The sequence below is a fragment of the Kockovaella imperatae genome (assembly GCF_002102565.1).
Source record: "Kockovaella imperatae strain NRRL Y-17943 chromosome Unknown BD324scaffold_5, whole genome shotgun sequence".
Classification (NCBI taxonomy): Eukaryota; Fungi; Basidiomycota; class Tremellomycetes; order Tremellales; family Cuniculitremaceae; genus Kockovaella; species Kockovaella imperatae.
Genome location: NW_019028945.1, coordinates 669,422 through 696,393, shown reverse-complemented (window position 1 = coordinate 696,393; position 26,972 = coordinate 669,422). Strand labels below are relative to the sequence as shown.

Sequence of the window (26,972 nt, the reverse complement as noted above, 5' to 3'; positions counted from 1 at the left end):
GTATGGCTCGACGGCGGAGCCAAGCCCTTGCGATTCCATTCAAAACGAGACGTCCACCTGTCCCAATAATAGTGGCCGTCAAAGCAAGTAAGGATGCCCAATTAGCAAGATTCACGACCTCCCCCGACAACCGCTGGCTCGGAATGAAAGCTGCAGAAAGAGGCCCTCTGTCGAGACCAGCGAGAAGCGCAAAGATTCCGAGAATCAAGGTGGGCAGTCCGATTGCAAGCGCTGTGAGGATCTCTCGCCACAGACTAACGAAAGGTGTGTGACGTCCGGGTTGAGGCACAGCTCCGGAAGAGTAGGAGAGCAGACCATCACTTGAGGTCGGACTACCTGTTGGGGTGATTGACGGACGCTTGAAGCCCATGGTCCCAGTCTGCTTGCGAAAAAGAAGGTGGGGAGGAATTGACGACGAACAGGTATATTTATATATAGCCAGACATTCTCAGCTAAGGTTCTCTTGCAGTAACGACTGTCGAGTTCTTTCTTCGCCGATGTAGCGCCTCCCAGCTCGCTATCCTAGAGATTTTCGGGTGCGTCAGATCTCAGACCTTACGGCACGTGGAAAGGCATCTGATCTGAGCCTTTGATCTTACAATTTTCATGACTGCGTGCCTGATCGCCACACCTCCTTAGAAATGAACCTTCTAATAATAGTCTTTCTCCGTGACCAGTGCCCTGGCTCTGAAAGCTTCGATCTACAGCCACTCAGCGACCGCTTTTCACTCCATGGACCGTGACCAGGGAGAAGGTTGCGAGCTTTTGACCAGTCACACGGCTGTCGCCGGCAGGGTCCCAAGCAGTCGCTGACTAAAATCGACTGGGGTATCTCGAGCGAAGGCCGACAGTTTGAGCACCTTGACACCGTGTGGGAGATCACCGATATATCCTCTAGCTATCCTGTCCAACAATCTGAGATCAATGGACGGTCATACTGCCCGATGATGAGCGCGAATGTTGAGATCAGTTTGCGAAACAGGAGAGGTTTTACCTTGTTCAAATCGGATGTCCCCGAGCATTTGCGTCATCGCGCGGTCTTGCACTATTGGTACAGGAACCGGCAAAAGTGGTAAGTTGCACAGCTGAAGTATCGCCCAACTGTAGTATGGGACGCACACTGAATGGCGTTAACGGGAGACTCCTTCACTCAGTCGCCGATACGGGCTCCGAGCAGCAGCGTCTTCCAACCTCCTGGGAATGTAAATTTTTAATCTATTGCAGCATGAATGCGCCGTGGCGGCAAGGAGACGGCGAAGGAGGAGCAACCTGAGGGACGCCTCAAAGCTGGAGACTTTTTGCGGATAAATCTTGCAGAGTTTTGGCCATTTCGTGTGGACCCTTAGTGCCGCAGGCGCCTAGCAGTATTTAGGGCTGAGGGGGATCTTTGAGTTCCAACGCGATGACGAGACCTATTGTCCATCATCGAGCACAGTCTGTTCAATGAGGTCAATGAGGTGATTTCGAAAAACACACTTGCATGAGGTACTGTCACATTCACGGCCAACCACTGCGTGTGTGTCTCTGTGTGTGTGTGCATCTGTGTCCAGAGTCAAATACCCGGATGCATGGCTCTCAGCCAGGTCCTGACTTATCATCTCTGGACAGTGCTGATTCGTTCTCGAGGCGCCCGATGACGGCGCCGGACGAGGACAGTGCTTCCAGATCTGACCAAGATCTCTCATTTGAAGCCTTAGAATGCCTGATCCTGCGGTCGAAGCTGCTCGCTTGGGCCTGCCCTATACTGAACCGTCGACTTCGAAGAAGAAGCCTGGAGTTATAATTACCTACCAAGTCGATCCCTCGAACCCCTCTGCCCCACCTAGACGGATCATTGAAAAGGTTCCGAAGGCGAGCTGGTGGAATAGGACGTTCGGAGGCCAGACCCACACAGAGGTGACGAGTCATGGGTCAATCGCGCAGATGATAGACGCTGACGTTTCTCGCTTGGATCAGACCCGCCGCTCGGCTATAAATTCTCATTCAGCCGCTCAGCAGCTTGGTGCTGCTCCTCAGCTATACTCCTACACACCCTGCCCGCAACCCTCAGCTTCAGCATGGGAGACGAATCCATACTATTATGCCCATGGAGGTCCAAGATACATCGACGATGTCCCGTTGAACTTTGCATCGCTTCCACTAGCTGAACGGATGGAATGGGAGCGTGTCCTTGGCGAGAGAGCAAAGATGAGCAAGCATTGGAGAAAAGTCGAGGAGAAGAAATGGAAAGCAGAGCAAAAGGAATTGGAGAGGAAGATGAAACAAGAGATGAAACTCAAAAGGCAGAAGCTCAAGTGAGCATAATGATGACCCGAAGGCGTAAAACACTGCTCAAATGTTGTCTAGAGCGGAACAAGCGAAGCAACTGGCGGCGTTCAGCGGTCGCAAACGGTGGCTGCCTAGTGTGTCGTCAGCTCCTGGTGCAGGGGCTCGGCGTGTTCCCGCAGGAGTAGCGACTAGTCCAATGCCTGGCGTAGCAGTGGAGCCTCAGACCAGATGGATGATGCTCCCAACAGGTGAGGAGAGTCCGAACTACTATGGATGTCCGAACTACTGTGGATGATGGATGACATTACGCTGATGCATGTATTCGTAGGCGAGGAATTTGGAGTACGACGACCATTTGACGGCCCCGGGAGGCCTCCGATCAAAGGTCCAGGAGACTGGCCCATGATGAGCCGAACAATGACTCACGTGAGTCGGAAATGGCGATGGCTCGAGCTGAGTCTCCCCAGGCAGTCAAGGACATGAGTCTGGAGGAGAGAGTCCACGCAGTTCAGGTGAGCGGCACTGGTTAACTACCACAGCAGAATGCTGATCACACCCTTGCAGGCTGGCACTGTATGGGGTGGAAGTTGGGGCGGACAGTATTGATCTTGCTTGGGTCATCATGACCTGCATGCCGACGCTAACCTACGATGGAGTACAGTGAATCTGATACGAGAAAAAGCCCCAAACGGCAAATGTTCAACGTCTTCCGTTTCATGGCCTGGGTGAGGGTTTGAATGGATAAGAAGATGGCAGGAGCTTAATTGTATGCAAGTAACTCCTGTCCAGCCGCGAATGCCGCGAATGCCTCGGACGTTAGATCTTGATGCCAACGTTGAGCTTGAAGTATTCGCCATTGTTTCCGACTATATTGCCAGCGGCAGCGTATTCGCCTGAACGAGCTCGTCAGTATACGGCGACTATCGAAAGCAAAGACCTGTTCGACTTACAGACAACATACAATGAGTTCTAGGCGATCACGTCAATCTGGGCACGCGATTGATTGTAGAGGCCTGCTACTCACCTGTCCGTAATTGTCAAAGATGGTGTTGTCGGCACAGGAAGCCATGGCGCAACCGATCTGGGTGGTGCCTTTCCAGACGATCTGCGCAGAGTCAGAGAATCAAGAAGAGACAAAGGGAGTAGTCATACCTGAGTGAAATGTCCAGTGCTCTCCTGGTAGCCAGGACTGTTCCAATTGTACAGAGCTTGGGAGTCAAGTCATCGGTTTTGAATCACGAATTTGCTTTCTGGCAGGGCTCACAAGCTTCATTAGCCCACGAGTCAAAAGCCGAAGTAATGTTGTATCCTCCTCCGACACCCGCTGCGCTATCAAAGGGTCAGTGTCCCGACTTGCTGATCCATGAACCTACATGTTCTCGCCGTAAGGTCCGCCGCTTGGCGCAATCAGCTGATGCCATTGAGCCTCGATGCTCATCACTCACGTATGTCCGTAGTTGCATGTGTTGGCGGCGTCCGCGGCGAATTGCGCCATAGTGGTATTCCATGTGACCTTGCCGGCCCCTGTTTGGAGATATGAGTGAGATTTACCTGGGCAACTGTAGATAGTGTTTACCCACCGTATTCCGCTCGGAAGGTGTTGTGCAAATTCAAGAATTGGTCGATTTGCGCATCACCAGAGGACCCGTCATCTGCACCATTACTACCTCCGCCTCCTCCGCCAGGGCTCGAAGGTTGAGGAAGACTGGAAGCTGTCGACGAAGGCTCGGCACTAGACGAGGGTGGACTAGGTGCAGGTGAAGGAGGGGGAATAGGCGGAGCTAACGACGAAGGATGATGGATTTCAATGGCAGTCTGCTCCACTTGGAACGAAGTCGAGCTCGCTGCAGCGTGATGAGAGACTGATCCGGAGAAACCGACGAAGTTTGCTCCGATCTGGCTTGATTGCGCTGCGGTAGACGAGACTGGGCTCGCTGCTGATACTGAGGGTCGAACTCCGCATCCTCGCTTGACTACTCGTTTTGCGGGTACTTCCACATGAGCATCAATGACGGGAATGGCAATAGACGGCAATGCGAATACCGCCAGGGTGAGGAACGCCTTGATAGTAACGCGGGACATGATGGATGTCAGGTTGAGTGGAGAAGTTTCGTAAAGTAATTATGGGGAGCGGCGCTGTCAAAGCTGTGAATCTGTAAAAGAATGTGTGGGTCGCCTTGTATACGCTGAGTCGATCTACGACTAGAGATAAAGCGACGAATAAGAGGAACTGCAGTGAGTGGGATATGGAGAAGAAGGATAGCAGTGGTAGAATCAGTCTCTCTTCTGATTATATATATCACGACCAAAAGCAACGGACGACCCCCGTTTCAGGTGCCTGTTCTTGGAGAGTCCAGACAACGTTCCGACCCCTTCCAAGTGATGAACAACACTCCTTGACGACGGTAGGTCCTTGGACCATAGGGGAGCAATGATGAGGAAGGGACACGGAGAGATAAGGATAGACGTATGCACTCACACCAATGATGTCAAGTCTCAAGTCATCCTTCAATTATCCAGGCCCGAATACTTGTGCAGTCTGCTTGTATCTCGTCTAGATCTGACGGTATGAAGGGTATGATGAACTTCGTGCTTCGCCCGAGCGATTATGTCCCAACCAACTTGACCTTCACCTAAGCTGTTCAGTCCTCCTCAGCGATCTATCTCCTGCTCGTCGACACCTGCGTGGCACTCCAGCGTATATACACAATATACACAAGAGTGGTTGTGCCCAAACAACGAACCCCCATCTTGAAACGCGATTCGTGGCGGCGGCTTTGTTGTTTCAGATTTTGTGGACTCTTTTTTTTTTCCCCGGGACACGCGACGCGACGATCACAACTCTCTCTCTCTAATGCTGATGAGAAATGCTCTCGAACATGCACTTGGACATGGCTGGAAGGACATTACAACACCTCTATGATCCAACCCATGGTACTGGTGGAATTAGGCTGTATGGGGCCTGACCGTTCTACCAGCTTGGCCGTCGCTTTGACTCGGATGCTCCCGTCTGAGACCGATGAATCCCGACTACTCGGGAAAATTTCAGTCTCCCACATGTCTACCCAACTCTCGGGTGAATGACTGAGAAGCAAGGTGAATCGATCAGCCTGTGCCCTTTTGGTCTACAGCTTCACTCACACGAAACGCGTCGCATTGGGATCATGACTGTTGGCTCGAGACAGACTGCCTTTTTTGATTCCTCCTTGATGAGCACCAAAGATGATGGATCCCTTTTTGGGGGATATCAAGGTCGCGACTCGCTTGGCCAGCTCAAATTGACCTTGTTCTTCAAACAGATGGAAGAAGGAAAAGGCAGACATGGCTCGGACATGGCCTTGAAGGGGTGCAAGGGAATTGAGGCTCTTGAGTGTCTCAACGTCGATCGTCGCAGAAGAGCCGCTCTCGAAAGAGGTCGGCAAAAGGGCAGAATCAAAAATGTCACCTGGGATGAATTTGATCTCGCACGTCGATTTGTCAGAGAACAATTCGTAGCCTTTCTCGAACCACTCTGAATGTGTTGTTGATCAGCTCAGACCATGCTTTCTCCAGACCAACGCAGCCTGACTCACCCGGCCTCAGATCTGTCCCTACAATTCGGCTCGGATCCCATCCATCATAGGTCAAACGACGCGAATCCGTGCCGACTGTGACGTCAACTGTCGTCCATGACGGACCGGGCGCTGTCACGACTTACAGAAACATCCGAGTTCCAGAAAGATCGCGTTCGACTCTGTTCCAAGCTTCAGAATACGTTCGTATATCGGATGTTCAGCATTTTTGGTCCTGCCGTATTAGACATCATTTTTTTTTTTGGGGGGGGGGGGGGGGCTAGAACTCACGATAAGAAGGACCACCTGCGAATACAAGGGTAAGGCCAAAGCTTGTAGGCTTCTTCCTGCAATGACCTGCTCTTGGCTTCCAACTCCTTCACATCGTTGGCACCAGTCGCCTGGAGGAAGAAGGCGAGTGCTGATTTCTTTGAGCTGTATGGGGCGGATTTGGATGCCTCGACCTCGGGACCGTAAGGGAAAGGATTGTCAAGTGCTTGAGGGATCTGCGCTGGATGCTCTGTCAACTCTGCCGCTGTCATGTTCGCGTTCATGTAGGGTACTCCATGGAAAGAGCGCCGACCCAGTTCTGTGACTGCATCATCGTACCTCGGAAAAGTCCGAGGGTGGAGGTCGGACACGTCGCCAAGGTGGCTATTTTTGGGTAAAAGTTTGAGGAAACCATCGGCAGCAGACAAGTATGCACAATGTTACAACATATGGTATGATACAGCTCTGCGCAGAGAGGGGCGTGGAGACCTTGTGGGAAAGGCTCAAATTCTCATCACTTTGTGAAGCAGTACAAGCTCCCATTCATGTTTCCGCAAGGTGTGAAAGCACTACCTTGAAATCGCTTGAAATCGGTAATGTGACTGACCGTGTCAATCTCCTTCAACAGAACCGGGATGGTCATGTTGACCAGAACAAGCTGCTCCCCGACCGTCGATGGTGTCTGCCATAGCTGGGCACTGCGATGATTCAAATCAGTGCCTCGAAGGTGCAGCAAGACTGGGACAGCCTCACGACGTCGCACTGCTACTGGAACCTCCCGCAGCCTTTACTGCAAACACGGTATTCTGCTTGAGCGATGTAGATCGTGCACTTGACTTGACTAGTACTGGGCTCTCGCCGGAGCGAAGAACGGCAAAGGCTGTCCCGTGAAGTCAGAACACGTTCATGAGCCTGCGAGGGATGAGAAGACATACCCAGCTTGACCTCATCGTACTGCTGTTGATGGTACGTAGATGTGGGGAGGCCGGTGAGGATCTGCAAAACCGACCCCGGATCAGTCGGGAGATCCAGTGAGAAGCGATCTTTGTAGTTTTCCTCAAGAGTAAATTGGACGACTTGTGGCCAGCTGAGATTGGGTTGTCAGCGGTCTGGCTCATCATCTACCTGCAACAGCCCTGCAGCTTACTTTGGCACCTTGCTCGGTTCAAAGTCCGTGATGAGAGCCAGCTGTCGTGTACCGTCAGGTGCATGGAGAGAAGACCATATGGCAGGAGAGTTGTACGCATCGTAGACTTTGTCAGGTTCCATGAGGAATAGATCCTGGATCCAACGATCGCTACTGGTCAACATTGCCCGAAGGGATGCGGCGATCTCGGGCCTGAGCATTGCTGAAGAACAGAGTCGAATGGTCAGAAGAGCAAGGCGCTCAAGCTGAACTGTATAGCTCACCTGGCGAGTTGTTAATATCAATCTCTTTAGGACCGCCCGAAGACCACACGGTCTGCGTCACGTTGGCTCTGCGTTGCACACGAGAGGACCTGCCGTCCATCTGCATGGATCGAGAGCTGCGACGGAGGGCTGAGGCTGATGCACCTGATCAAGGAGGTCAATCAGGACGAGAGTCAGAGCTCTGGGACACACTCACCGATGAAAAGATAGCAGACGAGTACGAGATTGATGTACCTCATCTTGTCAAACCTCTTGCTATCGCTGTTGTAGAGGTCGACTAAGCCGTTGCTCATGTAGGACGGGCTCCCCTGAGACCCGCTACTTTGAGTCGCCTTCCTTTCCACCCTGTCTTCCATTCTTCCCCGATCTATAAGGTTGGTAACGTCGTTTGATCCCTTGGATCCCTTGGAACTTGTATAACGCTCAGATCAAGGAGAAGTGATGACAAGTTTGCCCTCGCCTAATCACAGATATCCTTTCAGTATGAGGATCTTAGAGGAGTACACATATTGTATCTCGAGGGACACTCGACATCAAGGCATGAGCAGTTCTGCTCTATTTCATCGAAAGCACGTAACGAATACAAGATTTTACAAATGGTGCACTTCGAAAGTCATCGACTAGCTTCCTGCTCAACGGTTGACAAAGTAAAAGAGACTCAGTAACAAAGAAAAGGCTGAAACATGTTCGCTGTCGTGCCACTGACCATAAACATCGTTCCACATTCATGCCACTGACTAGGCACCCAGCGCTTGAAGTCCGTGATGTGTGAGACCGATTTGGTATCTTGCAAGAGTTGCGAGATTGAGGCGTTCACCACCGTATCCTCACCTATGGCACCCGGTGCTTGCCACAATTGGGCGCTGAGCAAGTAAGGCAGATAGATTAGAATAATCTTACATATCTGTACAGAGATCATGAGGTCCGCTCACGTCGAGTTGGATCCGCTACTCGGGTTCTTGACGGCGTACATTTTACCAGGGCTCAGTACCGTCGCTTGCTCGTTGGCAAGAACCAGGACTGGGCTCTCGTTCGAACGATCCATGGCGAATTCTGCAAACGAAAAGTACAGGGTCAGATCTTCTTTCAGGCTAAGATACAGTAGCCCTGTCTGCCTCACGCAACGAGTCCTGTGTGTACTGATCCTGTTCGTAAGTCGACGTAGGCAGTCCGGTGAATGCTTGCAGAGCTCCTCCCACATCAGTGGGTGCATCGACCCCAAATATGCCAGCGTAGAACGTGCTCAGTGCATAGTCGAAATATGCAGGCCACCTGCAGAATGTGTAATGATAAGTGGCTGTCAGGGTCTCGGAGTGAGCATCGACGTACATGGCATGATCTTCACTGGACGTCTCAATCGTCATATTCTGCAATACGGCTCGAGAGTATTCTGGTGAGTATAAAGACATGTAGCCAACTATAGTCTCCACGTTGAATTCTTCAGGTGCCTTCAACATCAGAGCTGAGATCCAACCGTGATTGCATTTGACAATTCCATACAGGGCTACAGCCACGTGAGGGCTAATGAGGACTACAGGGTAGTATCAGTATCAGTACCACCAGCGCCGCGCGCCTTCTGACTGAAGCGGTTGCTCGGTGTGTGCGAGTCAATCGAATGAGCCAGACAGACTGGACTTACCTGGAGAGTTGATGAGATCTGCCTCGGACGGTCCGCCGTCAGGTATGATTAGTGACCAAGTCTGGTCACGAGACCTGAGTGATCGACCCTGGCGATGAACTTGGCTTCTGATCTGATGCACGTGAGGGTAGGAGACTGCCTCAGTTGACGCTTGACCGTATGGGATTGCTGGTTCATGGGTCAACACGTAGCTCAGGACAAGCATACACTTCTTACCGTACAGGGCGAGGAGCAGAGAGTTCAGCAAACGGTACGATGGCATCCTGTCAGAGTGCTGCCAAAAGTGATAAATGTCACAAGCGTATGTCAGACAAGTTAACGCATGAATCCGCGAGATGGGTCCGGGAGGTTTCGCTCGGGACATGTCTAAGGATAATTCCATATTGGTCGTCCCAAAGGAGAACCAGATCCAAACGGGGGTGCACCCTTTCCGTCACACTCAATCTCCCCGTCGTGAACCCTTGAGGCAGAGCGGTCATGCGGTTAATGATGAGAAAGGTAAGGTGAGGGGTTTCAGGTAGATTGCAGACTTATCGTCTCTTATAGGCCAGAGCGGTCCAGCTTCGGGAGACTGCGGGGTCTCAGACTTGTCAGAACTTCCCGGCAGACAGCATTGCATTGTAGCTTCGGGAACGCTGACTGTCAGAAATTATCTCACGACTAATGTCGGTCGGGGCTGAGGCCGACATGCTATATCACTTTGTGTCTCAGTTTAGTGTCTGTCTGCGAGATTATGAGAAATAAGATGCAGCAGGATGATCCAAAATGAGTGTGCTTTTAGTAAACGAGCGTGATCAACATCTGACAAGCCGCCTATTCAAAGACAAGGTAGAAGGGCCTAAGGCAGCAACCATTTCTTCTCCACTCCCATCGGGTCCACAACATGCTTGCTATGCGCTAGTGGGCTCATGGGTCCATGAGGCAAGCCATCACCAGGTTGATTGTCATCGTCGTTGATCTTACCAGGACTACTAGGCCCAAGGACGTAAGGAGTAGGGGGTCGTTTCTTTGGGTCCATGCCACCTGCAGAGCTTTGGTGAAGCTCTTCCATTGAAGACAGGGAGAACGAGACGGATTTCCGCTTGTGGCCTTTGGGTCGTTCGGGGACAAGCCGAATCTCAGGGACTTGTAAGAGGTCCGAGGAAGGTTTGGGAGAAGCCAGTGGAGAGGCTGTAGGTGTGGACTGGGTCGATCGGACTTTCAGGAATGACGATGAGAGGGGTGTATGAGGAGGGCCGTGATCGAGAGGCTGATGAGATTCTGTCATCCACTGTGAAGCTGGGATGAGCGCCAGTGTTAAGAGCAGGAAAAAGACATCGATGGAGGAAGCGAAGAGATCCATGTTGCCGCTGTTGTTTGACAAGGTGCGGAGCGGTACTGCCTCAGGTGCACCCAGTGCACCGTACAGAAAACACGCTGCTTTGTTTTGCGTACCGACTCCAATCTGTCCGGTTGCCAGAATGAGCTGAGGGCAGAGATCGAGTATCGGACAGAGCTCTGCTTGTCAGAGTCTCCTTACTCGCTCTTGACTATTTGCATTGGTCGACTCCTTGAGATTGAACATGTCAATAGAAAGGATCAGCGTGGAGGTCAATAGCAAAGGAAGGTCGAAAGGAAGAGCAATGGAGGCTGTGTCGTGGATGCCAACCGACTTGGCGCGGCGGATGAGCCGGTCCAGGAGCAAAATTGATTACACGACCCTTGACGGAGGCGTAATGTTGGGGCCAATTCATAATCTTGACCTAGTTCAGTCTCTTCAGGACCTCATCTCGAGAGGCGTAGCTCTCCATCGCTCCAGCACTTTCCACACAAATCGCACAGGCCTAGAATACATCATCAGGGATAGGGCACTGGGCTCTTCAGCATAGCCTATGACTTACTGTCAGGCATATCCTCAGGACCTCTTCTAACTCTAATCCAGCCATTAAGCCGGCAACAAAGTAGCCTGCAAAACAGTCTCCAGCGCCAGTCGTGTCCTTGACAGGCTTCTGGAGCTTGGCGGCTGGTAAATGTCCCATATTGACGGGCAAATTTGATCGAGGTTGAAAGTATATGATCCCCTGCGCTCCTAGCGTGCAGATGATCGATGTTGACGAGCTAAAGTGTTGGTTCTCATGCAAGAGTCTAAGATCCTCTTCGGCTTTGCCTCGCAGATTCTCTCCTTCCGAGGAAGATGGTCGCGATGTTGAGCTGCCTAGCGCTGAAAGGAGGTCGGCGAGCTCGCCTTCGTTCACAATGAGCCAGGAGAGACTGTCCCAGGGGAAAGATCTGAGCTCAGATGTGGAAAGCATGGGAGAAGGGTTGAAAACTGTAGTGATGGAATGAGATGCGGCTGTCGTCAAATGCTCGAGCGTGATAGGAAGGGGAATCTCGTTTTGGAGTAGGAGGTGGGTGTATGAAGAGAGGTCGAGCTGTTGAGGCTCTGAGGGGGCGTAGAAGTTTGCGCCCTTATGTAGAACTGGGAAGGATTAGGGCTGTCATCCTTGATGGACGAGTTCTATCTTACCTATGCTGTTCTCCCCATCCGCCGAACTTTGGATGATGGCTCTGCCGGTGACCTAAGTCTTGTCAATGGTTTTCTCCTCGTGGGCTGTTTGGGCGTCTCACCTCATCTTTCAATACTTGCAGGCGATGGACATCCACTCCCCCAGCTTCGAGATACTCTTTGACCCATGTTCCATCCTGACCTATACATCCATCTAGGTCGACCTGACCACCAGCTTTCGCCACGGCATAAGATTGATTCGCTCCCTTTCCACCGGGTTTACGAGCGAAATCAGTAGACGAGATGGTCTCTCCCGGTCGAACAATGTGAGGTAGATGAAAGAATTCGTCAATGTCTAAAGTGATGAGCGTGAGCGATCGGTAAGATGTAGCACATCATCGCCAGAGGCATCCCCTCAGACTCACTTATGGAGCCTCTCACGAGACAACGAGAAGCTGGCATGGCGTCGAGCTGCCAAGTGGATGCAAGATGTCCGATGAAGATAGCTACCAAGCACTGCTCAACTGTACCGGCATCACTGTCTGATCCTTTCCATCAATTGACCGGCGGGCGGCGTTCTGATTTTTCTTCTTTTTTTGGTTGCCGGTCATTCCGATCTTCGGACCGAAACAAATCAAAGATTCAGATTCAGTGTGCAGGTGTGAGCAAGAACTTTGGGCTGTGTGAGCAGACAGTGATCGAGATGCATAGCTCAAGCAGATGTTATGACGGCGAAGGCTTGGTCAGAAAGGGTGGAGCGATGCAGGACCCCCTTTGTCTCGCTCGGGCAGCAGTCTGACTCGGGTCATCCCCTACGCAGCCGCTTGTCATTGCTTATTCTACCAGTTGCTGATTGGATCAAGGCGAAAGGGGAAATGGAACCATTGATGATGCGAAGGTGGATTCAGAACTGTACGAGTCCCGGGGCCGCTCACTGACTGACTGGCTGAGATGTTATTAAATGACCACATTCCATGGACCGGGGAATTGGTCCGAATTGCCGGAGACCCGGAACCATCATCCGACCTCGGGGATCTCCTAAGACCATGTCGTGCTATCTTTACTCCGTATTATCACTACAAACAGCCAGTCTGATTCTTGACATACGCTGACTCCAAGTATTCCGAAGCACCCTTTCTTCTGGAAATCTTGAATATCTCTTCTGTGCTTGATCCTCATGTCAGCCGCCGTCGCGCCGTTCTCCGTTTGCCCCGGTGGCTTCACAGACTTTACCTTCAAGACTGAGAATGGAGTGCCCGTTCCTCTGAGATTGTGGGCAGCTGGATCAGGAGCGAAGAACGCTCCGTGGATATTCTGGATCCACGGTGGTGGTAAGTTTTCCTTCGTTGCCAAAGGCAAGCTGAGTAGTGGCTCACTACTCCCCAACATCAGGATGGATTGCAGGCAAACACTGGCGGCCTAACTGGTGGGTGAACCCTGCGTTTACCTCGCGAGGGTATCACATCGTCAGCGTTGGATATCGCTACATTCCTGAAGTGTCCATCGACGATATCATCAAGGATGTGATGGATGGTTTCGCTTGGTGTCGAAAAAACCTCCCTGATCTCGTCGGGAAAGACGCCATCAATCTCGATGCGTATGCCGTGGGAGGCGATTCAGCAGGTGGATCCCTATGTACACAAATGGGTATCCTGCTCGAACCTTCCCCTCGATGCGTTGTGGATCTGTATGGCGTGGTCGATCTCTCCATGGCGCACTATCACGAGGAGGTCTCACCGGAGAAATTGGATGGTCTCTCCCATCCCTTCGATGAAGTAAAGAAGGCAGCAGCCAGTCGAGACTCATCTCAAGCAATGACGTCCGGAGCTTTCTTCTGGGAGTTTCCGCCGGAACGAAGTGCCAAAGACCTGTCAAGTATGTGGGGCACACCATACGAAGTAACGGACAAGGATCGAATGAGAATGGATGTCTACTTGTACCTCACGTCGAATCACCTTCTGTTCAAGGCTGGATTGAGGAGAGAAAACTACGACTCGGACGAAGCGTTCATCTCAAAGCTCAAGTCGATCTCGCCTCTCTACATGATCGACGAGAAGAAATCGTATCCTCCAACGGTGTTGATCCACGGCACGAAAGATGAGGCTGTCCCTATCGAGCAGAGCTACCAATTTGAGAATAAGCTAAAAGCCCTCAACGTGCCTGTCTTAGGATTGTACGAGGAAGGCGCAGGTCATAATTTTGAGAGCAAAGCCCTTGTGAGTGGTCTTCAGCGCCTGACGAGATCTCCGCTGAATTCCTGGATTCAGGGCCCGAACGATAAGTACTGGAACGAGTACATTGTCCCCACCATGGACTTTGTGGACAAGCACGTCAAAAACTGATGAGACTCACGTGGTTGGTCTTGACAGCATGCATACATGAGTCTGAGATCCCCATTTCCGCTCACTACTCCTTCTCGGCCTTGTGGTCCCGCTGTTGATTCTGGACATGGACCAGCCTATCATCCAGCATTTCCCTAAACTGACCGATGATGGCACCCTCCTTTTTAGACCTCTCTTCTCTCTGCATCTTGAGGATTGCCCGTTTCTCCTCTGCGTTGATGACCTGGTTCTCCTTTCTTAATCGAACAGCATTCATCCTGGCATGTCGAGATCCAGACATGACATAACCAGATTGTTCAAACGCCTCAATCTGACTCGAGTCCAGACCGATTTCGCCACGTCGAGGAATTCGTTGACCCGATGCCGCGAACGCTGCCATGGCCTCGCCTTCACCTTTCAGCATGTGGGAGTAGCTAGAACTTGTCAGCCAGGTCCCCAGTTGAGGTTTCTTGTGGTAACTCACGCCGAGCGGTCAATCTTGTCCTTGATCTCAACAGGCACCTGAGGTCCAACTTCAACATCTTCATCCTTGTCGTTGATACCGGTAAACCTCGAGGCCGTAGGTGAGTTGCTGACAACAGCTTGAGAGGCGGTGGTACTCCCAGCGCCTTTCTCGACCCATTGATCATCTTCCTCACTTCTTTCCCCATCCTTCTCTCGCTTGCGGTCTTTTTCCCTCGCTGATTCCACAGAATCTTTCCGTCGCCTCCTGTCTCGTTCTTCATCAACCGAGTCGTAAGAGCGGGCCCGTTTCCTTCGATCATCATCGTCAGAGCTGTCGTGTCGGTGCTTCTCCCTTTCCCTCCTTCTTCGTCTACGTCTGCGTTGGCGTTCAGCTTCAGAGTCGGTGTCGGAATCAGACTCGTCAGAATAGCGTGATCTCCGCTTCGACCTTTTAGACTTCGATTTTCTAGCTTTGCGTCTTTCCTTGTGTTCGGCTTCCAGTTCACTGCGAATGGAATAAGCAGACGATACGGTGCGATCTAAACACGCGCCACTTACTCGTCATCTTTGTAGGGCTGCTTAGGGGAGGGCGGCCAGACGGAAAGGGTCATGTTGTCTCTATCCATACGACGTCTTGCAAATCGTTAGAGGAAGCCGCATAATAGCAAACGTTTCGCTCATGCTCACCTTTCCAGATCAGCAGGGTTGTTCCAACCACCACCACCACCACCGCCGCTACCACCACCTCTCCCTTGAGGTCTGTCAAACCCAATGCGCATTGGGGATCCGCCATTAGAATGGCCAGGTCCAGGCCAGGGAGGAGGAGGCCCTAGGTCTCCTCGATTGGGTCCATAGCCGTAGGCAGTGACGGGCAAAGTTGGAGGAGGCGGTGGAAGTGGGCCACTACCGCCGTTCCCATTGTAAGGCTTGTACGAGGGTGAGGCCCTACGCGAATCATCCCGAGAGCGAGGGTCTGAGCTGTTCGCACGGGATCTATCATCGACATCTCGATATTTAGACCGACTTGACTCGTGCGTGTCCCTCGAACGGTCTTCATGTCTGTCGCGATGAGACCCAGGACGATCTTCATATCGTCCATCTTCTCTCGAGCGTGATCGACGGCGATGAGGAGGAGGAGGAAGCGAGCCTCGAGGTGAGGGAGAACGACGGTCTTCCCATCTGATACGATCCCTTCTAATCTCATCCTCGCTATTCCTTCGTCTACGATCCCCACGAGATCTCTCGTCATCATCCCTATACGACCTATCTGACCGATGTCCATTATGCGCGGCTGATCCGTTCCGTCTATCCAACAGCTTTTGCTTCAGCTCTTCTTCCCTGCTTGGTGGTGCAGCTCGTTTGATCTCTGCATTTCGCACCAGGCCAAGCCGAGACGGATGAACTGTAGCCATTCTCAATCGTGCTGTTGTCAACAATACAACTGAAAGCTCAGAGAAGCTCTCTGTCGAACCCACTTCGACTTTTACAACCTGTCCAGGTCCAGTCCGCCTATCTGTGAGCGCTCGGACCCCATTCTGTTAATAGGCGCATCTCTCTGGATCATACCCGATCTAACCGATTGCCGTCATTTCTCGGTCGTTTTTCATGTTTTCATATCAAGAGCATGCTGTACAACCTTGTGAGCGTCTTGAGATCCAACTGTGTTCACAGCATACGAGAAAGCGGATATCATCAAGATCATCTGAAGAGTGGGCCTCAATATCGATGGGAGAGAACGATCCGGTAATATCGACGGATTCCTGAAGATTGACCGTTAAAACGGAGCCAACGTTGCCGGACGATACCTTTCCCACTTCCAACTGCATCGGTTCCTCGCCGCTCTAGTCAGCAGGAAGTGACCCGCAGGCCGGACATGTCTGTACAGGAGCCAAAGGCCAAACGAACGCATGCGAGACGATCATGCGAGCTCTGCAAAGTCCGTAAGACACGATGCGAACTTCCAGATACCGACGTCGCATCCTCCTCTGAACCTCTGCCATCGGAAAAATCATGCCATCGGTGTAAAGTCCTGGCCTTGCCATGTGTGGTGGATGATACGGCCAAGAAGACTAGACCACCTAGAAGAAAAGAACCGAATGCCACTCAAGAGACCAAATCGGGAGTCAAGAAGAAGCGTCCGAGGAACGACGGGGACATCGATGAGATCTCGGGAGACAATGTGAATAGAGGCAGAGGTGATCGCCATGGGAGCTTCTCTGGTCCAAACAGTGACCTTGAGGCATCGAATATAGCCGGTCCTAGTCGACTCAATCGAACGGAATATGATTCCTTGGACGTCCTTCATGGTTTCCGACTGCAAGGAAGCAAAGAGATGGGGGATGTCATGCCTCCTTTCGGATCCTCTGCACCGATGGACTCACCCCAGAGTCAGAGTATGAAACTTCATGGACGGCCCCTCGAACTGGTCTGTGCGATGCTTAGTGTGGCGTATGGCAAGAAAGGCGTGGTGATGCGAGGTCTGGAGATTGGCAGCGACGTGAACATTTATCAGGTGGTCGATGCGGATATGCGGCGCAGACTGGCATATGGGTGAGTGCGCCCAAAAAAATACCCCGCGCTAGGGAAGTCAGAGCTTACATGCGATGCAGTGTCGCTCAGCTACAGACCTTTCACCCGTGGCTAGACTCTCTCGATGTTCTCTTCTCGGACCATCGTGCCGACACGGATCCCGCTTACAAACTCCTCCTATCCCTCGTCGTCTTTATCGCCAGTCTGTCCCTTCCCATCGACCCGGTCTTCATCAACATGCGTTCAACTCTGTCTCCCATTATCAACACCTTACGGGACGATGTCATGATTCAACTGCCTCGCAGTGTACACGCGGCTCAAGCTTTGGAAATGCTGTCCTTGCATGCTCCGCTCGGTGTCCTGCCTATCAAATCCGTCAACCCGAGGACGCTGTCAGTAGCTCGCGGACAGGCGTCCTCAGGCATGCTCATCATCTCGTCCCTTGACTACCCGACAAAGGTCCGTAATTCGACAGCGTACGACACGATGACGGGTGGTTTCCACGTCGACGAAGTTTGGACTTGGATGTCGCTTTGCGCAGCTGAAGCGGGTATGGCTCTGGAGAATGAATCGCCACCCAGACCTCAATCGCTCGATGAGGCTCGAGACCTCGCCGAGAGATACTTGTCACCGGATCGCCTGGACATGTGGAAGTCCACCAATTCTGTTCCCGTTTCGAATCTCATCGGTCGCTTGTCGGTGTGCGATCGTTTATGCCGGATCGGCGCAGTCCATGATGCGTACGGCTCACTGCGTGGAGCACTAGACGTTGCCGCGGCAGATACGACGTTTGACTTGGTCACCCACGTGAATCATCAGGTACAAGATCTGACACAGAGATTCGAGGAGATGGACCGACGGCACGATGCAATCATGAGTAGGTTTGATTCTCCTACAGGTTCGAGCAGATACTAATCAAAGGATCCGCTAGGCCTCTTTGCCCCTCGTTCTGGCAAAATCGAAACCGGCTGGAGGACTTACCGAAATCTCAGGAAACGGTACGAGGGAAATGCGATTTTTGTGATGGGCCTTCGCATCGTCATGGCTGCGGCGTATGTTCCCGGTGGTCCACTTGCCTTTTCTGGTTTACCAATGGCTTTATCGACCAGTCAAAAGCCAAAATACGCTCTTGCGAGAGCGTGTAATCCACCTGATATGATTCCGATCATCATGTCCCCTGATGGTCCGATCAAACGAGCCATGTGGCACTGGGGAACGATCCGTGGAGAAAAGTGTCAAGAGATTCTACAACTGTTTTTGGACCTGGCGCAAGTATTTGTACCCTTGGATTTCCCTCAACGTGAAGCGAGACCTGAGGTGACGCGGGAGCCGACAGTCATTGTCCCAATACACGAATGCTGCTGTATAGCCGTGGAAGCGTGCAAGATTTTGATGGAGATGCAGAGGAGCTCGGTCTTGGTCATGCAGCGTGGGGGAGAAATCACGAAATTTCTCGTTCCTCTCTGGTACGAAACTCTCCGTCAAGTCTGTGAAGCGATACACAAGATGAGCTCAGCAGCCGTGACGAACGCACAGGACGAATCTCAGCATCGGTTCGAGTCGGTCGCGCAGGGGTGCAGTCGATTACTGGATTCAATGAGGCGGATGGCACATGATTACGTGAGGGGAGTCGAAGGCATGGACAGAGGCGAGAGGGCGAGTAGTGTCGGGTCTGGAGCTATGGGCGGTAATGCCACGCCTCAAGCACAATCACAATCAAACACGGTGGCATACCCTCATTTACCTTCGGATCGATCCGATACGCCTCTGAGCGGGATCCTCCCTTCACCTCACCCGTCCATGCTTAACACGACTCCTAGTCAGTATCCTCATCTTCAGCTTTCAAATGGGCTATCGCACGAGGTTCAGAATGGTATGCCTCCTGGAGGATACATGGATCGATCAGATCGATGGATGGCAACGGACCATCACGTCGGCGTAGGTGACGGTCATAATGGTCCTCCTCCCAGTGTACCGTCCCATATGGTTGACATGCCCATGGTGGACAACGGTCAAGCCCAGAATAATAACATGAATCATTCTGCTCATTCAGCGCACCATCCGATGAATGGACCTCCTGGACCTCAGTATTCGAACGGTCAATCAGTTGCCGATGGCAATTGGCCAGCAGACCCGACTCCACTGGATCTACTCTTATCTCAGATGTTCAACTACCCGAATCCTTTCGCGTCGCCTCAGATACCGCAGCCTCAAATGAATGGACAGAACACTGCCACGCCAATACTGAATTCATCTATCAGGATGAGCGAAAGGGGTGGAGGCCATGATCAGACGGGCGACGGTGGAGGTGGGGGTGGCGGACAGTGGAATCGGCCGTGATTAGTGTCTGGGGCCAGAGGGATGCCAGGACGTGGAAAGGTCTTTGAGCATTGTTTCCGGAACCGCAGCAACGAGGCGGAAGGATGTATCATCCCAGTCCTTTTGAGTCATACATGAGGATGCAGCATGTAGCCCCTAAATCTATATACACCACTCCATCGAAGAATCTCATCGGAACATGATAATGCCGCTCCGGACTGTTCGGACATGCCGAACAATTTCAAGCGATCATCCGAGGGAGGAATAAGCCTGGGCCGCTGTCAACTGATCCATCTAGCAACCATACAGGTGGGATCTCATCCTCAGGCACCTCACGATGACATCGGAACATGAGCTGAGGGATCTCTCGGAATGTACACTCGTCGCTGCGAATCACAAGCAATTCTTGGAATGGTGTACAGCAGGTATGGTCCCGTGGGGAGCTCACTTGTCGCCCGAGGTGAGTAGTCGACTCGCAGGTCGCAGGTCGCATGTCGCATGTCCCGAAGACAAGCTCTCAATCTCGTGTTTCATCCGTGGAGCTGTGAATGGTCGGAACATGTCACTGACTGCCGAAACTCATTCAGCGATACATCACCGATTCGGAGAGGGATTTCAAGGAAGATTGGGGGAAAGACGGCGCTCTGCAAGTCTGGTGAGTGTGGGACGAGCCCGTAGGGTAATGGATAGCAAGCTGATGGGTCACTTAGGGCACTTGTGCGCCGTGATGATCCCCAAGGTTCGATCCTGTCAGCATGTGCGACGTGAGTCGGTCTAAAGACATCTATGGGGCTATCGGCTCGTTTGACCCTAGCTTGTACAGACAACGTCGAACTGGACTTGTCAAGCGTAAAGGCTCGTCCGAGGTTGAAAAGAGTCATGTCTATGGTATTGCTTCAGTTGTCACCCCTGTGCAGAACCATAGTGAGTTTGGGACCATCAGCATTCCGCCCGCCCTGCCTGCTGCGTATTGGCTTGGCACTGACACGATGTACCAGAACGAGGATACGCCTCGCACATGCTCAAACTCCTCCACTACATACTCGCTGACCCTTCGTTGATCCCGTCTTTCCCTGAACTATGGGGCCAACCTCCCCAGGCTCCGGATCGAAAAGTCATTCCTTATGGTATAGCCTCGATTCTCTGGAGTGATGTGGGGTCCATCTTTTATTCGAAATGCACCATCGGCCAGACTCGTCCAGGATGGGTTATGCCAGAGACCAAACAGAGTGAGATCATATGGAAGACTCGAGCACCGGCCTTACAGGAAGGAGACGAGAGGTGGGAGAGAATTCGTCCGACCGAGTTGCCAAGTATCGGTCAAGAGTTACGCCAAAGTTCTGTCGACGCCCTGAAAAGTGTCGATACTTCCTCCAAGACTGTCTATACGACGGATCCGTCGTCTGTGGGCTTACTCGATTTTATACCCCTTCGAGGATCTTGGACTTGGGAAGATAAGGATTTTAATACGGCTGATCCTTGTGGCCTGAGGTTCAGATCAGAATACAACGGCGGTAGCCAAGATACTATCATCATCTTCGGGACCTTCAACGCGTCTCTCGGACGCAGGACATTGATCACTTATGTTCACAATCTGGACCCTAGAGACTTGTCCTCCTTGCTCCGAGTCATCGACGCCATTGCTTTCCCTCTCGACCAGAAAGAGGGATGGATATTCGGCTTGGAAGAGAGTAGACACGCAGAATTGATCAAAGCTTGGCAAGCGGAATCAGGGCGAGAAGCGAAATACGGACATCGTGCAGAGGTCATGGGACATTTACTCGGAGTAGCCTACTATGGCCCAGAGGGTGAGCACGAGTTGCTGGATCCGCAAATGTACTCTTGGTGCTAGGCTCGTGAGGGTAGTGTGGAGGGGGAAAATATACCTCCGATGTATCCTTCTAATACGTCCGAAGCATGGGATGCAGAAGACTGAGGAGTCGGATTCAGCTAGCTCCGTTCCCGGATAAGCTCGTTGACGGTCTCCATCTTGTCAAGGGGGTTCTTTCTCTCTGACCTTGATTCCTTTAAATGCTGCCTGCCACACACGCCACTAGGTCCGTAACTCTCACACAATCATTTTCGTTTTGTTGGACAACTCACGCCTCCCAGACCATGGCTCGATCTAATCCTACAGAGGACGACAAGTCTCGTCGAGGATCGCACGATGATCAAACGAAAAGCATCAGTGGACCAAGCGCAAGGCTTCCAGCGGTCAAAGGCACGCTCGGTGGTATAGGTGAGCAGGAATCGCATCCGCTTCAAAATATGGGATGATCATTGACTTTGTGTCATTTGACCCAAAGAGAGTCCAAGACACAGACATCGACACACTCCATCCATGTCAACGGTACGTCGACCATTCTTTACATTCTTTTCCATTTGGTCACACGCTGCTGTAGGCTGACCTCCACGCTCCTCCAGGTCGCGGGTGATGAACATCTTCCACATCCTTCTGGATCATCTACGCCCATCCCATCCAACTCTAAAGCCTCGCCTCTTTACCCTGAGATAAGCCAGATGAGCCAGTGGGCTGGCTCATCGCTTTACGCCGCATCGACCACTCGAAGCTCTCGTCAAGCGACAATGTTTCGCTCCGACCCGACGCTGAAGACGACTTTCGATACCGTCCCACTCGAGAAGAAGGACGAAATCAAGCGATTGTTCTTGGCGTAGAGGGAGGGGGGCACTAAATGATTTCGACACGCTAAGCCAGCTACTCGTGGTCCTTTGACATCAGACACAGGCATCTCAAGCACACTATCTCAGATCTGCCTCAACTTTTACCCAGTGCTAAGAAAGAGCCCTACTCAACAGCTTGACACACCTCTTGATCTTGGACACCGTTTCGCTCGAATGCTTGAACAGTGGGACGCTCAATCCGTATAGGGCTAGATGACGCTTAGGAAAGGCGCGGCGGATTACCTGGGTATCTAGATCTATGATAAGATGCATAAAGTGACAACATGTCTGTTTTGTGATATTGACCAGTCTGAATGGAAATGGCCGACAGGGACCTTGGCGATCGGTCTTACAGCCACAAGCTGACGACACCTCCACCGAGGCCCATGCCGATTAGACTGACAGTAAGAGTCCAGCTCTCTGTCGGCAACATGCCCGCGCGTCCGTACGCTCCTCCAGATCCTGTCGAAGACCTGCTAGATGAGGAGATCTGAGCTTGGTTTGAAGAATCTGTTCCGTTGCCACTGCTGCTGTTCTCTCCACCACCCGGGGCCACAGCTTGCACGTTGGTCGTCGGTGCAGGGACGCCATTCAGCTGTGCGACGTAGTCGAACGGTGCATTGCCATTTGAGTTGTAAAAATCGAGAAGGATGTGATTGGGGTGGCGGCTAAATCACCGTGAGTTGGGGGAGTTTTGTCAAATAGGATCACGACTCACCCCCAGAGAGTCATGCAGTTGTCTACATGGATCTCTAGACTGGACTCTGAATTGGTCGTATTGATGGCGTCCTTGTCGGGAATGTAAATAGCCGTTCCAGCGAGGTCATACACCTGAGCAAGTCGAGTCAGGGCGAGCCGTCGTGTCGGCGCTACCGATCATCACTCACCACGTCCAAAAAGTGATTGACCATCATCAAGCTAGAAGCCGGATTGCTTCCACTCCTGTTCGCCGCACAGCTCCACGTAGTGTCCACATCGTTGTAGGAGTCTTCAAACATGTTGGAGAATTCGTCGATGATCCACGGCACTTGGTTAAAATCCGCATCGTAATTCATGAACACCACGACGGTCGTCCCGGCATCGATCAACGAGCCGAGGGTGGGCCAAGCATTGAATGCAATCGCCGCTGAAGGTGGTGAATAGACATGGGATTGAAGCCCGGATGATTGGAAAGCCGATTCGTATGCTGTGGGTGGGAGACTATCACTGTTGACAATGACAATGGTAATGACTGAAGGCGGGGGTCAGCAGAAGGGAAGGGGCCCGGGTGAGGAGGACGAGCGACGCACCTTCGTTCGGATTCGCAGAGACCCATGTGTTGACTTCAGCAAGGTACGACTCCATCAGTCCGCCATCGAGGAGAGACTAAAGGGGGATCGTGAGTCGGATGGCTCTCACACACTCGCTCTCTGTCCTGATCATGAGAGAGACTTACACAAGCAGAATGACAGAGATGGATCCCATCGCTCATATTGTGGCTAAAGCAAATCAGCCCAGCTTCAAAGGGGCATACAATCAAGTGCTCACGCCTGAATCTGAAGCGTGCGGATTCCATCGTTCTAAAGAAGCAGCGTTCAGCTTTCCTGTCTCTGTCGATTTGGGAGACTCGATCCGATCCGAGCCACTCACCAATTGGTCCGTCACGCCGCTCGATTGATCATCTGCCAAGCTCGTTCCGACGGCATAAGAATCGTGAGCGCCAAGGAAGGTCATATTTGAGTATGATCGATCACAGAGCGAGTCATCGCCATTGCAAGTCGTCGCTGCGAGTGCTGAGGAGGACAGCAAGGATGCCGCGAGGAGGAAGAGGGGTATCATGGTGGTAAGGAGTATTGGATGCAAAAAGTCGTGATGAGAATGGTGAAAATCACGCCTGACCAGAGGCGGGTGTCTGTGATCGACGATCGAGCGTCGGGGTCGGGGATCAAGTGAGAATGAATCGTATGGTCAAAAGAATGACTGAGATGAAGGAAAGACGCTCGCGGTGAGCTTCTCGCGTCGCCGAGGTCCAAAGAGAGAAAGAAAGGAATGATGGTGATCTCAAGCGCGGTGCAAGGATGGGCCGTCGCTATGGCTCAACTCGGCGTTGAGGTCCAGATGATGTCTCGCTGGGGCCTCTTTTTTGCGTTTCGGTGTAAGGAATGAGAGACTGTCTCTGAGCTTCTGGAAGACACACAAAAGACGACGAGAGACAGGGTTGAGTTGTCTAGGACTGAATATAGCAGCTACAGAATGAAATGTCCGCAGCAAAAGGGAACCCATGTTGTGATCTTTTTTGCCCCCGCCCTCGGATCCGGGACTTTATTTTGCATCGCATTGGAGGCTTTGTATGAGAGGCTCTATAGGAGGCTCATACTCGAGGGGGTTTCTGCGTAGAAGGGAGGTAGGTCTGCATCGACAAAGGGGGGTGTGACAGCGTTTCAAGGTGGCCATGTCAGCCAAGGATAACACAGAGGCTGCTCGGTGGAGGGCGAGAGATACTGTAGCTGTGGCGGCTTCTCTACGCCCAAACATTCCTGCACAGAGAGAGCTACACCTACTGACCATGCCGCAAGCCTTTTCTGGGACCCGCTCAAAGTGCTGGGCAGATCAGCCACACCCGGAAGTCCTACAGCACCACGAGTATGAGCTGAATCTAGATCATCCTACTGATATGTACCTATGCATCCCATCCCACAGTCCCTTTGTTTACACGTTTCCCATTTTTTCCATTGGGGAGGGGGAAACAAGTTCCACGTGGCTTGACTCCTTCGGAACATGACGTCGGTTTTCGATGAAAATGTGTGTGGGTCGCCAGGCAATTGAAAGCTGCTGGCTGGGTTGGCAGATCACTCTCTTTATTATACATGGACCTAGACATTCAGACACATTCATTGAGGGACAAGTCCAACAGCTAGCAGCGAGGGGAGTCTCGTCTGGCTCGCTCGCTTTTCCCCCTTTCATCCCCTCGTCTCCTCCCTCCCTCCCTCCTCCCTCCCCACCTACCTCTTCGCGCTCCAAATTTCGGACAAAGACATTCGTTGATCATCCTATTCTCGCCACTGGGGCGAAATAACAATGACCACCCTCTCTCCTTTCCGATACGTTCAATTATGTCGATATATCCTTCAACATGTCATGGAGAGGTCTGTAACCCTCAACAAGGGCAAGGGGAAGGCTATGCATCCTTACCCTTCGCTCGCACTCGCTACAGCAGCAGCTGAAACCAGCAGAGGGGGCGAAAGATCATACCCTCCGCCGCCAGGTATGATTGGATCATCATCCTCCTCATCGTCTGGCTCTTCAAGCTCCAGAGGACCTCCCAATTATCGATTCCCATCGCTTGGTCCGGACCCTCAGGAACCTGCTGAACCGACAGAAATTTATAGGTTGATGAATGACGAACGTTTGTCCATACCCGGTGCTGTCAAACCGCCGAGAGAGGTCGTCGTCTTGTGTCATGGTGAGTGCTGTCTTCCTTCATCCATCGGTCTGGTCTGAGTATCCTCTGCAGGCCTCTACGGCTTCTCAACGGCAACACCCATTCCACTCTTTCCTTCGCTCAAACTCCACTACTGGGCTTCGGTGCTGGATGTCCTACGCGACAAAATGGGCGCCAACGTTCTCGTTGTGGGAGTCAAAGGGTGAGCCTCCCGCTGCATAGGTTGGGGTTCAATTTCTGACGTGACGGAATTCAGTACCGGCTCAGTCAAAGAACGCGCTGAACAAATGCACAAATTCTTATCGGACACTCTTCCCCGTGGATCCGGGGTCAACTTTGTAGCTCATTCCATGGGCGGGCTCGATGTCCGTCATCTCATTTCGATCATCAAACCGACTTCCTACACTCCGTTATCACTAACGACTATCGGTACACCTCATCGTGGAAGCCCATTCATGGATTGGTGTTCCGCCAATATTGGTGTGGGGTCGAACGGAGGAGGATCAGCAGCAGGTGCTGCCATGGCCGCTGCCGCTAGTATGGCTGGTTCGACCAAAGATGGATCAGGACTTCCATTTTCCCTCAAATCACCTCTTTTGGCCGCTTCGGCTGAACAGGCCGCCAAAGATTCAGGTGGTCTCGCAGGCTTTTCAAGCGCTTTATCACGCTACCTCCTGGGAATCTTTGACTCACCTGCCTACTCCAACTTGACCATCGGGTTCTTACGAGACGAATTCAACCCTGAAACGCCGGATTCTCCAAATGTCAAATACACGTCTGTCGCTGGTCGCGTCCCGAAGCTCTCCGTCTTCCATCCCCTGTGGTTCCCCAAGTTGGTTCTCGATGCAGCAGCTGAAAAGGGATACTCGGAGCCAGAGGGAAAGACGGGCAAAGATTACGAAGGCAACGACGGTCTAGTGAGCGTCAGCAGTGCGAAATGGGGCGAATTCCTGGGTGTGGTGGACGACACGCATCACTGGGATTTGCGTGGAGAAGGTGGCATTTGGCCCAATGGCGTGGGAGCTTCCAAGAAAGAGAAGGATCAGGCGAAAAAGTCGGAAAAGGACGAGATTCCAGGCGAGGAGCTCGTGATGCCGGGTGGAGATTGGGATCATAGCTACGAGATTGATCTGGGTTTGGGCGACAAGATACTCAAGACGGCATCTGCGGTAGCTGAGCAAGCTTCTACTGTCTTCCCTGCTCCCTCCAAGGGCGCTTCCCAATCGTCGTCGTCGTCGTCGTCGTCTTCTCAGGACAAGAAGAACGACTCGTCTGCCTCTTGGGACGTTGCGCAAGTCGGCCAAGTCCTCGATTGGGTCACAGATCTTTTACCTGGTGGTAAGAGCACCGAGATTGGTCGACAACAGTTGGAAGAGGCTTCCAGGCAGGGAGCGAGTGCGGGAGCAAAGGAGAAACAGAGAGAAAAGGAGAGAGAAAAGAAGCGGAAGAAGGAGTTCGATCTGGATAGATTCTATGGTGGCCTGATGATAAAATTGAGGGAGGATGGGTTCTGAGTCAGCAACATCTAATCTGAACCGCTTGAAACCATGTGTGATCCTACTCTGTACGCATCGTCATCAAATCTGTATGCATAGCGACGATAACTCGTGCA

The 26,972-nt window shown here is 52.1% G+C and overlaps 13 protein-coding genes across 13 annotated transcripts; 6 read left to right on the top strand and 7 right to left on the bottom strand.

Annotated features, from left to right (window-relative positions):
- Positions 1 to 1,598: 1,598 nt before the first annotated feature.
- On the top strand, positions 1,599 to 2,868 carry BD324DRAFT_623472 (hypothetical protein). The gene is made up of 4 exons (XM_022015585.1): positions 1,599 to 1,744; positions 1,792 to 2,294; positions 2,347 to 2,516; positions 2,597 to 2,868. The coding sequence occupies exons 1-4, from the start codon at positions 1,634 to 1,636 to the stop codon at positions 2,749 to 2,751; spliced, it is 939 nt and encodes a 312-aa protein (XP_021871815.1). The 5' UTR covers positions 1,599 to 1,633; the 3' UTR covers positions 2,752 to 2,868.
- Positions 2,869 to 2,917: 49 nt separating this feature from the next.
- On the bottom strand, positions 2,918 to 4,623 carry BD324DRAFT_401941 (CAP domain-containing protein). Its single transcript, XM_022012686.1, has 8 exons — positions 3,849 to 4,623; positions 3,714 to 3,792; positions 3,642 to 3,665; positions 3,533 to 3,597; positions 3,421 to 3,476; positions 3,293 to 3,373; positions 3,219 to 3,237; positions 2,918 to 3,161 (listed from the first exon to the last, which is right to left on the bottom strand). Exons 1-8 carry the CDS (start codon positions 4,348 to 4,350, stop codon positions 3,085 to 3,087), a joined length of 903 nt encoding a protein of 300 aa, XP_021871814.1. The 5' UTR covers positions 4,351 to 4,623; the 3' UTR covers positions 2,918 to 3,084.
- A 481-nt stretch (positions 4,624 to 5,104) lies between these two features.
- Positions 5,105 to 6,454, bottom strand: BD324DRAFT_623461 (hypothetical protein). The gene is made up of 5 exons (XM_022015584.1): positions 6,111 to 6,454; positions 5,966 to 6,054; positions 5,841 to 5,915; positions 5,410 to 5,779; positions 5,105 to 5,352 (listed from the first exon to the last, which is right to left on the bottom strand). The coding sequence occupies exons 1-5, from the start codon at positions 6,371 to 6,373 to the stop codon at positions 5,175 to 5,177; spliced, it is 975 nt and encodes a 324-aa protein (XP_021871813.1). The 5' UTR covers positions 6,374 to 6,454; the 3' UTR covers positions 5,105 to 5,174.
- Positions 6,455 to 8,036: 1,582 nt separating this feature from the next.
- Positions 8,037 to 9,557, bottom strand: BD324DRAFT_623453 (hypothetical protein). The gene is made up of 6 exons (XM_022015583.1): positions 9,139 to 9,557; positions 8,829 to 9,030; positions 8,620 to 8,771; positions 8,432 to 8,552; positions 8,238 to 8,362; positions 8,037 to 8,200 (listed from the first exon to the last, which is right to left on the bottom strand). The coding sequence occupies exons 1-6, from the start codon at positions 9,518 to 9,520 to the stop codon at positions 8,055 to 8,057; spliced, it is 1,128 nt and encodes a 375-aa protein (XP_021871812.1). The 5' UTR covers positions 9,521 to 9,557; the 3' UTR covers positions 8,037 to 8,054.
- Positions 9,558 to 9,852: 295 nt separating this feature from the next.
- BD324DRAFT_401837 (hypothetical protein) lies at positions 9,853 to 10,738 on the bottom strand. Its single transcript, XM_022012685.1, has one exon. It carries the CDS (start codon positions 10,478 to 10,480, stop codon positions 9,977 to 9,979), a length of 504 nt encoding a protein of 167 aa, XP_021871811.1. The 5' UTR covers positions 10,481 to 10,738; the 3' UTR covers positions 9,853 to 9,976.
- A 142-nt stretch (positions 10,739 to 10,880) lies between these two features.
- BD324DRAFT_578959 (ATP binding protein) lies at positions 10,881 to 12,085 on the bottom strand (the record flags this gene model as incomplete). Its single annotated transcript, XM_022013349.1, has 5 exons — positions 10,881 to 10,961; positions 11,019 to 11,596; positions 11,672 to 11,696; positions 11,746 to 11,978; positions 12,049 to 12,085. 5 exons carry the CDS (start codon positions 12,083 to 12,085, stop codon positions 10,881 to 10,883), a joined length of 954 nt encoding a protein of 317 aa, XP_021871810.1.
- Positions 12,086 to 12,800: 715 nt separating this feature from the next.
- BD324DRAFT_579010 (Alpha/Beta hydrolase protein) lies at positions 12,801 to 13,965 on the top strand (the record flags this gene model as incomplete). The annotated part of the gene is made up of 3 exons (XM_022013352.1): positions 12,801 to 12,954; positions 13,016 to 13,839; positions 13,891 to 13,965. 3 exons carry the CDS (start codon positions 12,801 to 12,803, stop codon positions 13,963 to 13,965), a joined length of 1,053 nt encoding a protein of 350 aa, XP_021871809.1.
- Positions 13,966 to 14,007: 42 nt separating this feature from the next.
- Positions 14,008 to 15,855, bottom strand: BD324DRAFT_600199 (ras-induced vulval development antagonist-domain-containing protein). Its single transcript, XM_022013914.1, has 4 exons — positions 15,097 to 15,855; positions 14,968 to 15,042; positions 14,429 to 14,914; positions 14,008 to 14,378 (listed from the first exon to the last, which is right to left on the bottom strand). The coding sequence occupies exons 1-4, from the start codon at positions 15,819 to 15,821 to the stop codon at positions 14,030 to 14,032; spliced, it is 1,635 nt and encodes a 544-aa protein (XP_021871808.1). The 5' UTR covers positions 15,822 to 15,855; the 3' UTR covers positions 14,008 to 14,029.
- A 161-nt stretch (positions 15,856 to 16,016) lies between these two features.
- Positions 16,017 to 19,418, top strand: BD324DRAFT_623449 (hypothetical protein). The gene is made up of 3 exons (XM_022015582.1): positions 16,017 to 16,959; positions 17,019 to 17,815; positions 17,870 to 19,418. The coding sequence occupies exons 1-3, from the start codon at positions 16,283 to 16,285 to the stop codon at positions 19,276 to 19,278; spliced, it is 2,883 nt and encodes a 960-aa protein (XP_021871807.1). The 5' UTR covers positions 16,017 to 16,282; the 3' UTR covers positions 19,279 to 19,418.
- Positions 19,419 to 19,594: 176 nt separating this feature from the next.
- Positions 19,595 to 21,109, top strand: BD324DRAFT_650364 (hypothetical protein; the record flags this gene model as incomplete). The annotated part of the gene is made up of 5 exons (XM_022018134.1): positions 19,595 to 19,717; positions 19,845 to 19,912; positions 19,968 to 20,021; positions 20,081 to 20,181; positions 20,256 to 21,109. 5 exons carry the CDS (start codon positions 19,595 to 19,597, stop codon positions 21,107 to 21,109), a joined length of 1,200 nt encoding a protein of 399 aa, XP_021871806.1.
- Positions 21,110 to 21,372: 263 nt separating this feature from the next.
- Positions 21,373 to 21,933, top strand: BD324DRAFT_650363 (hypothetical protein; the record flags this gene model as incomplete). Its single annotated transcript, XM_022018133.1, has 3 exons — positions 21,373 to 21,496; positions 21,564 to 21,607; positions 21,682 to 21,933. The coding sequence occupies 3 exons, from the start codon at positions 21,373 to 21,375 to the stop codon at positions 21,931 to 21,933; spliced, it is 420 nt and encodes a 139-aa protein (XP_021871805.1).
- Positions 21,934 to 22,288: 355 nt separating this feature from the next.
- Positions 22,289 to 23,757, bottom strand: BD324DRAFT_641904 (PLC-like phosphodiesterase; the record flags this gene model as incomplete). Its single annotated transcript, XM_022017458.1, has 7 exons — positions 22,289 to 22,607; positions 22,658 to 22,770; positions 22,827 to 23,170; positions 23,229 to 23,304; positions 23,375 to 23,417; positions 23,467 to 23,498; positions 23,569 to 23,757. The coding sequence occupies 7 exons, from the start codon at positions 23,755 to 23,757 to the stop codon at positions 22,289 to 22,291; spliced, it is 1,116 nt and encodes a 371-aa protein (XP_021871804.1).
- A 1,000-nt stretch (positions 23,758 to 24,757) lies between these two features.
- BD324DRAFT_623423 (Alpha/Beta hydrolase protein) lies at positions 24,758 to 26,970 on the top strand. The gene is made up of 3 exons (XM_022015581.1): positions 24,758 to 25,381; positions 25,433 to 25,562; positions 25,617 to 26,970. The coding sequence occupies exons 1-3, from the start codon at positions 24,997 to 24,999 to the stop codon at positions 26,872 to 26,874; spliced, it is 1,773 nt and encodes a 590-aa protein (XP_021871803.1). The 5' UTR covers positions 24,758 to 24,996; the 3' UTR covers positions 26,875 to 26,970.
- Positions 26,971 to 26,972: the final 2 nt, after the last annotated feature.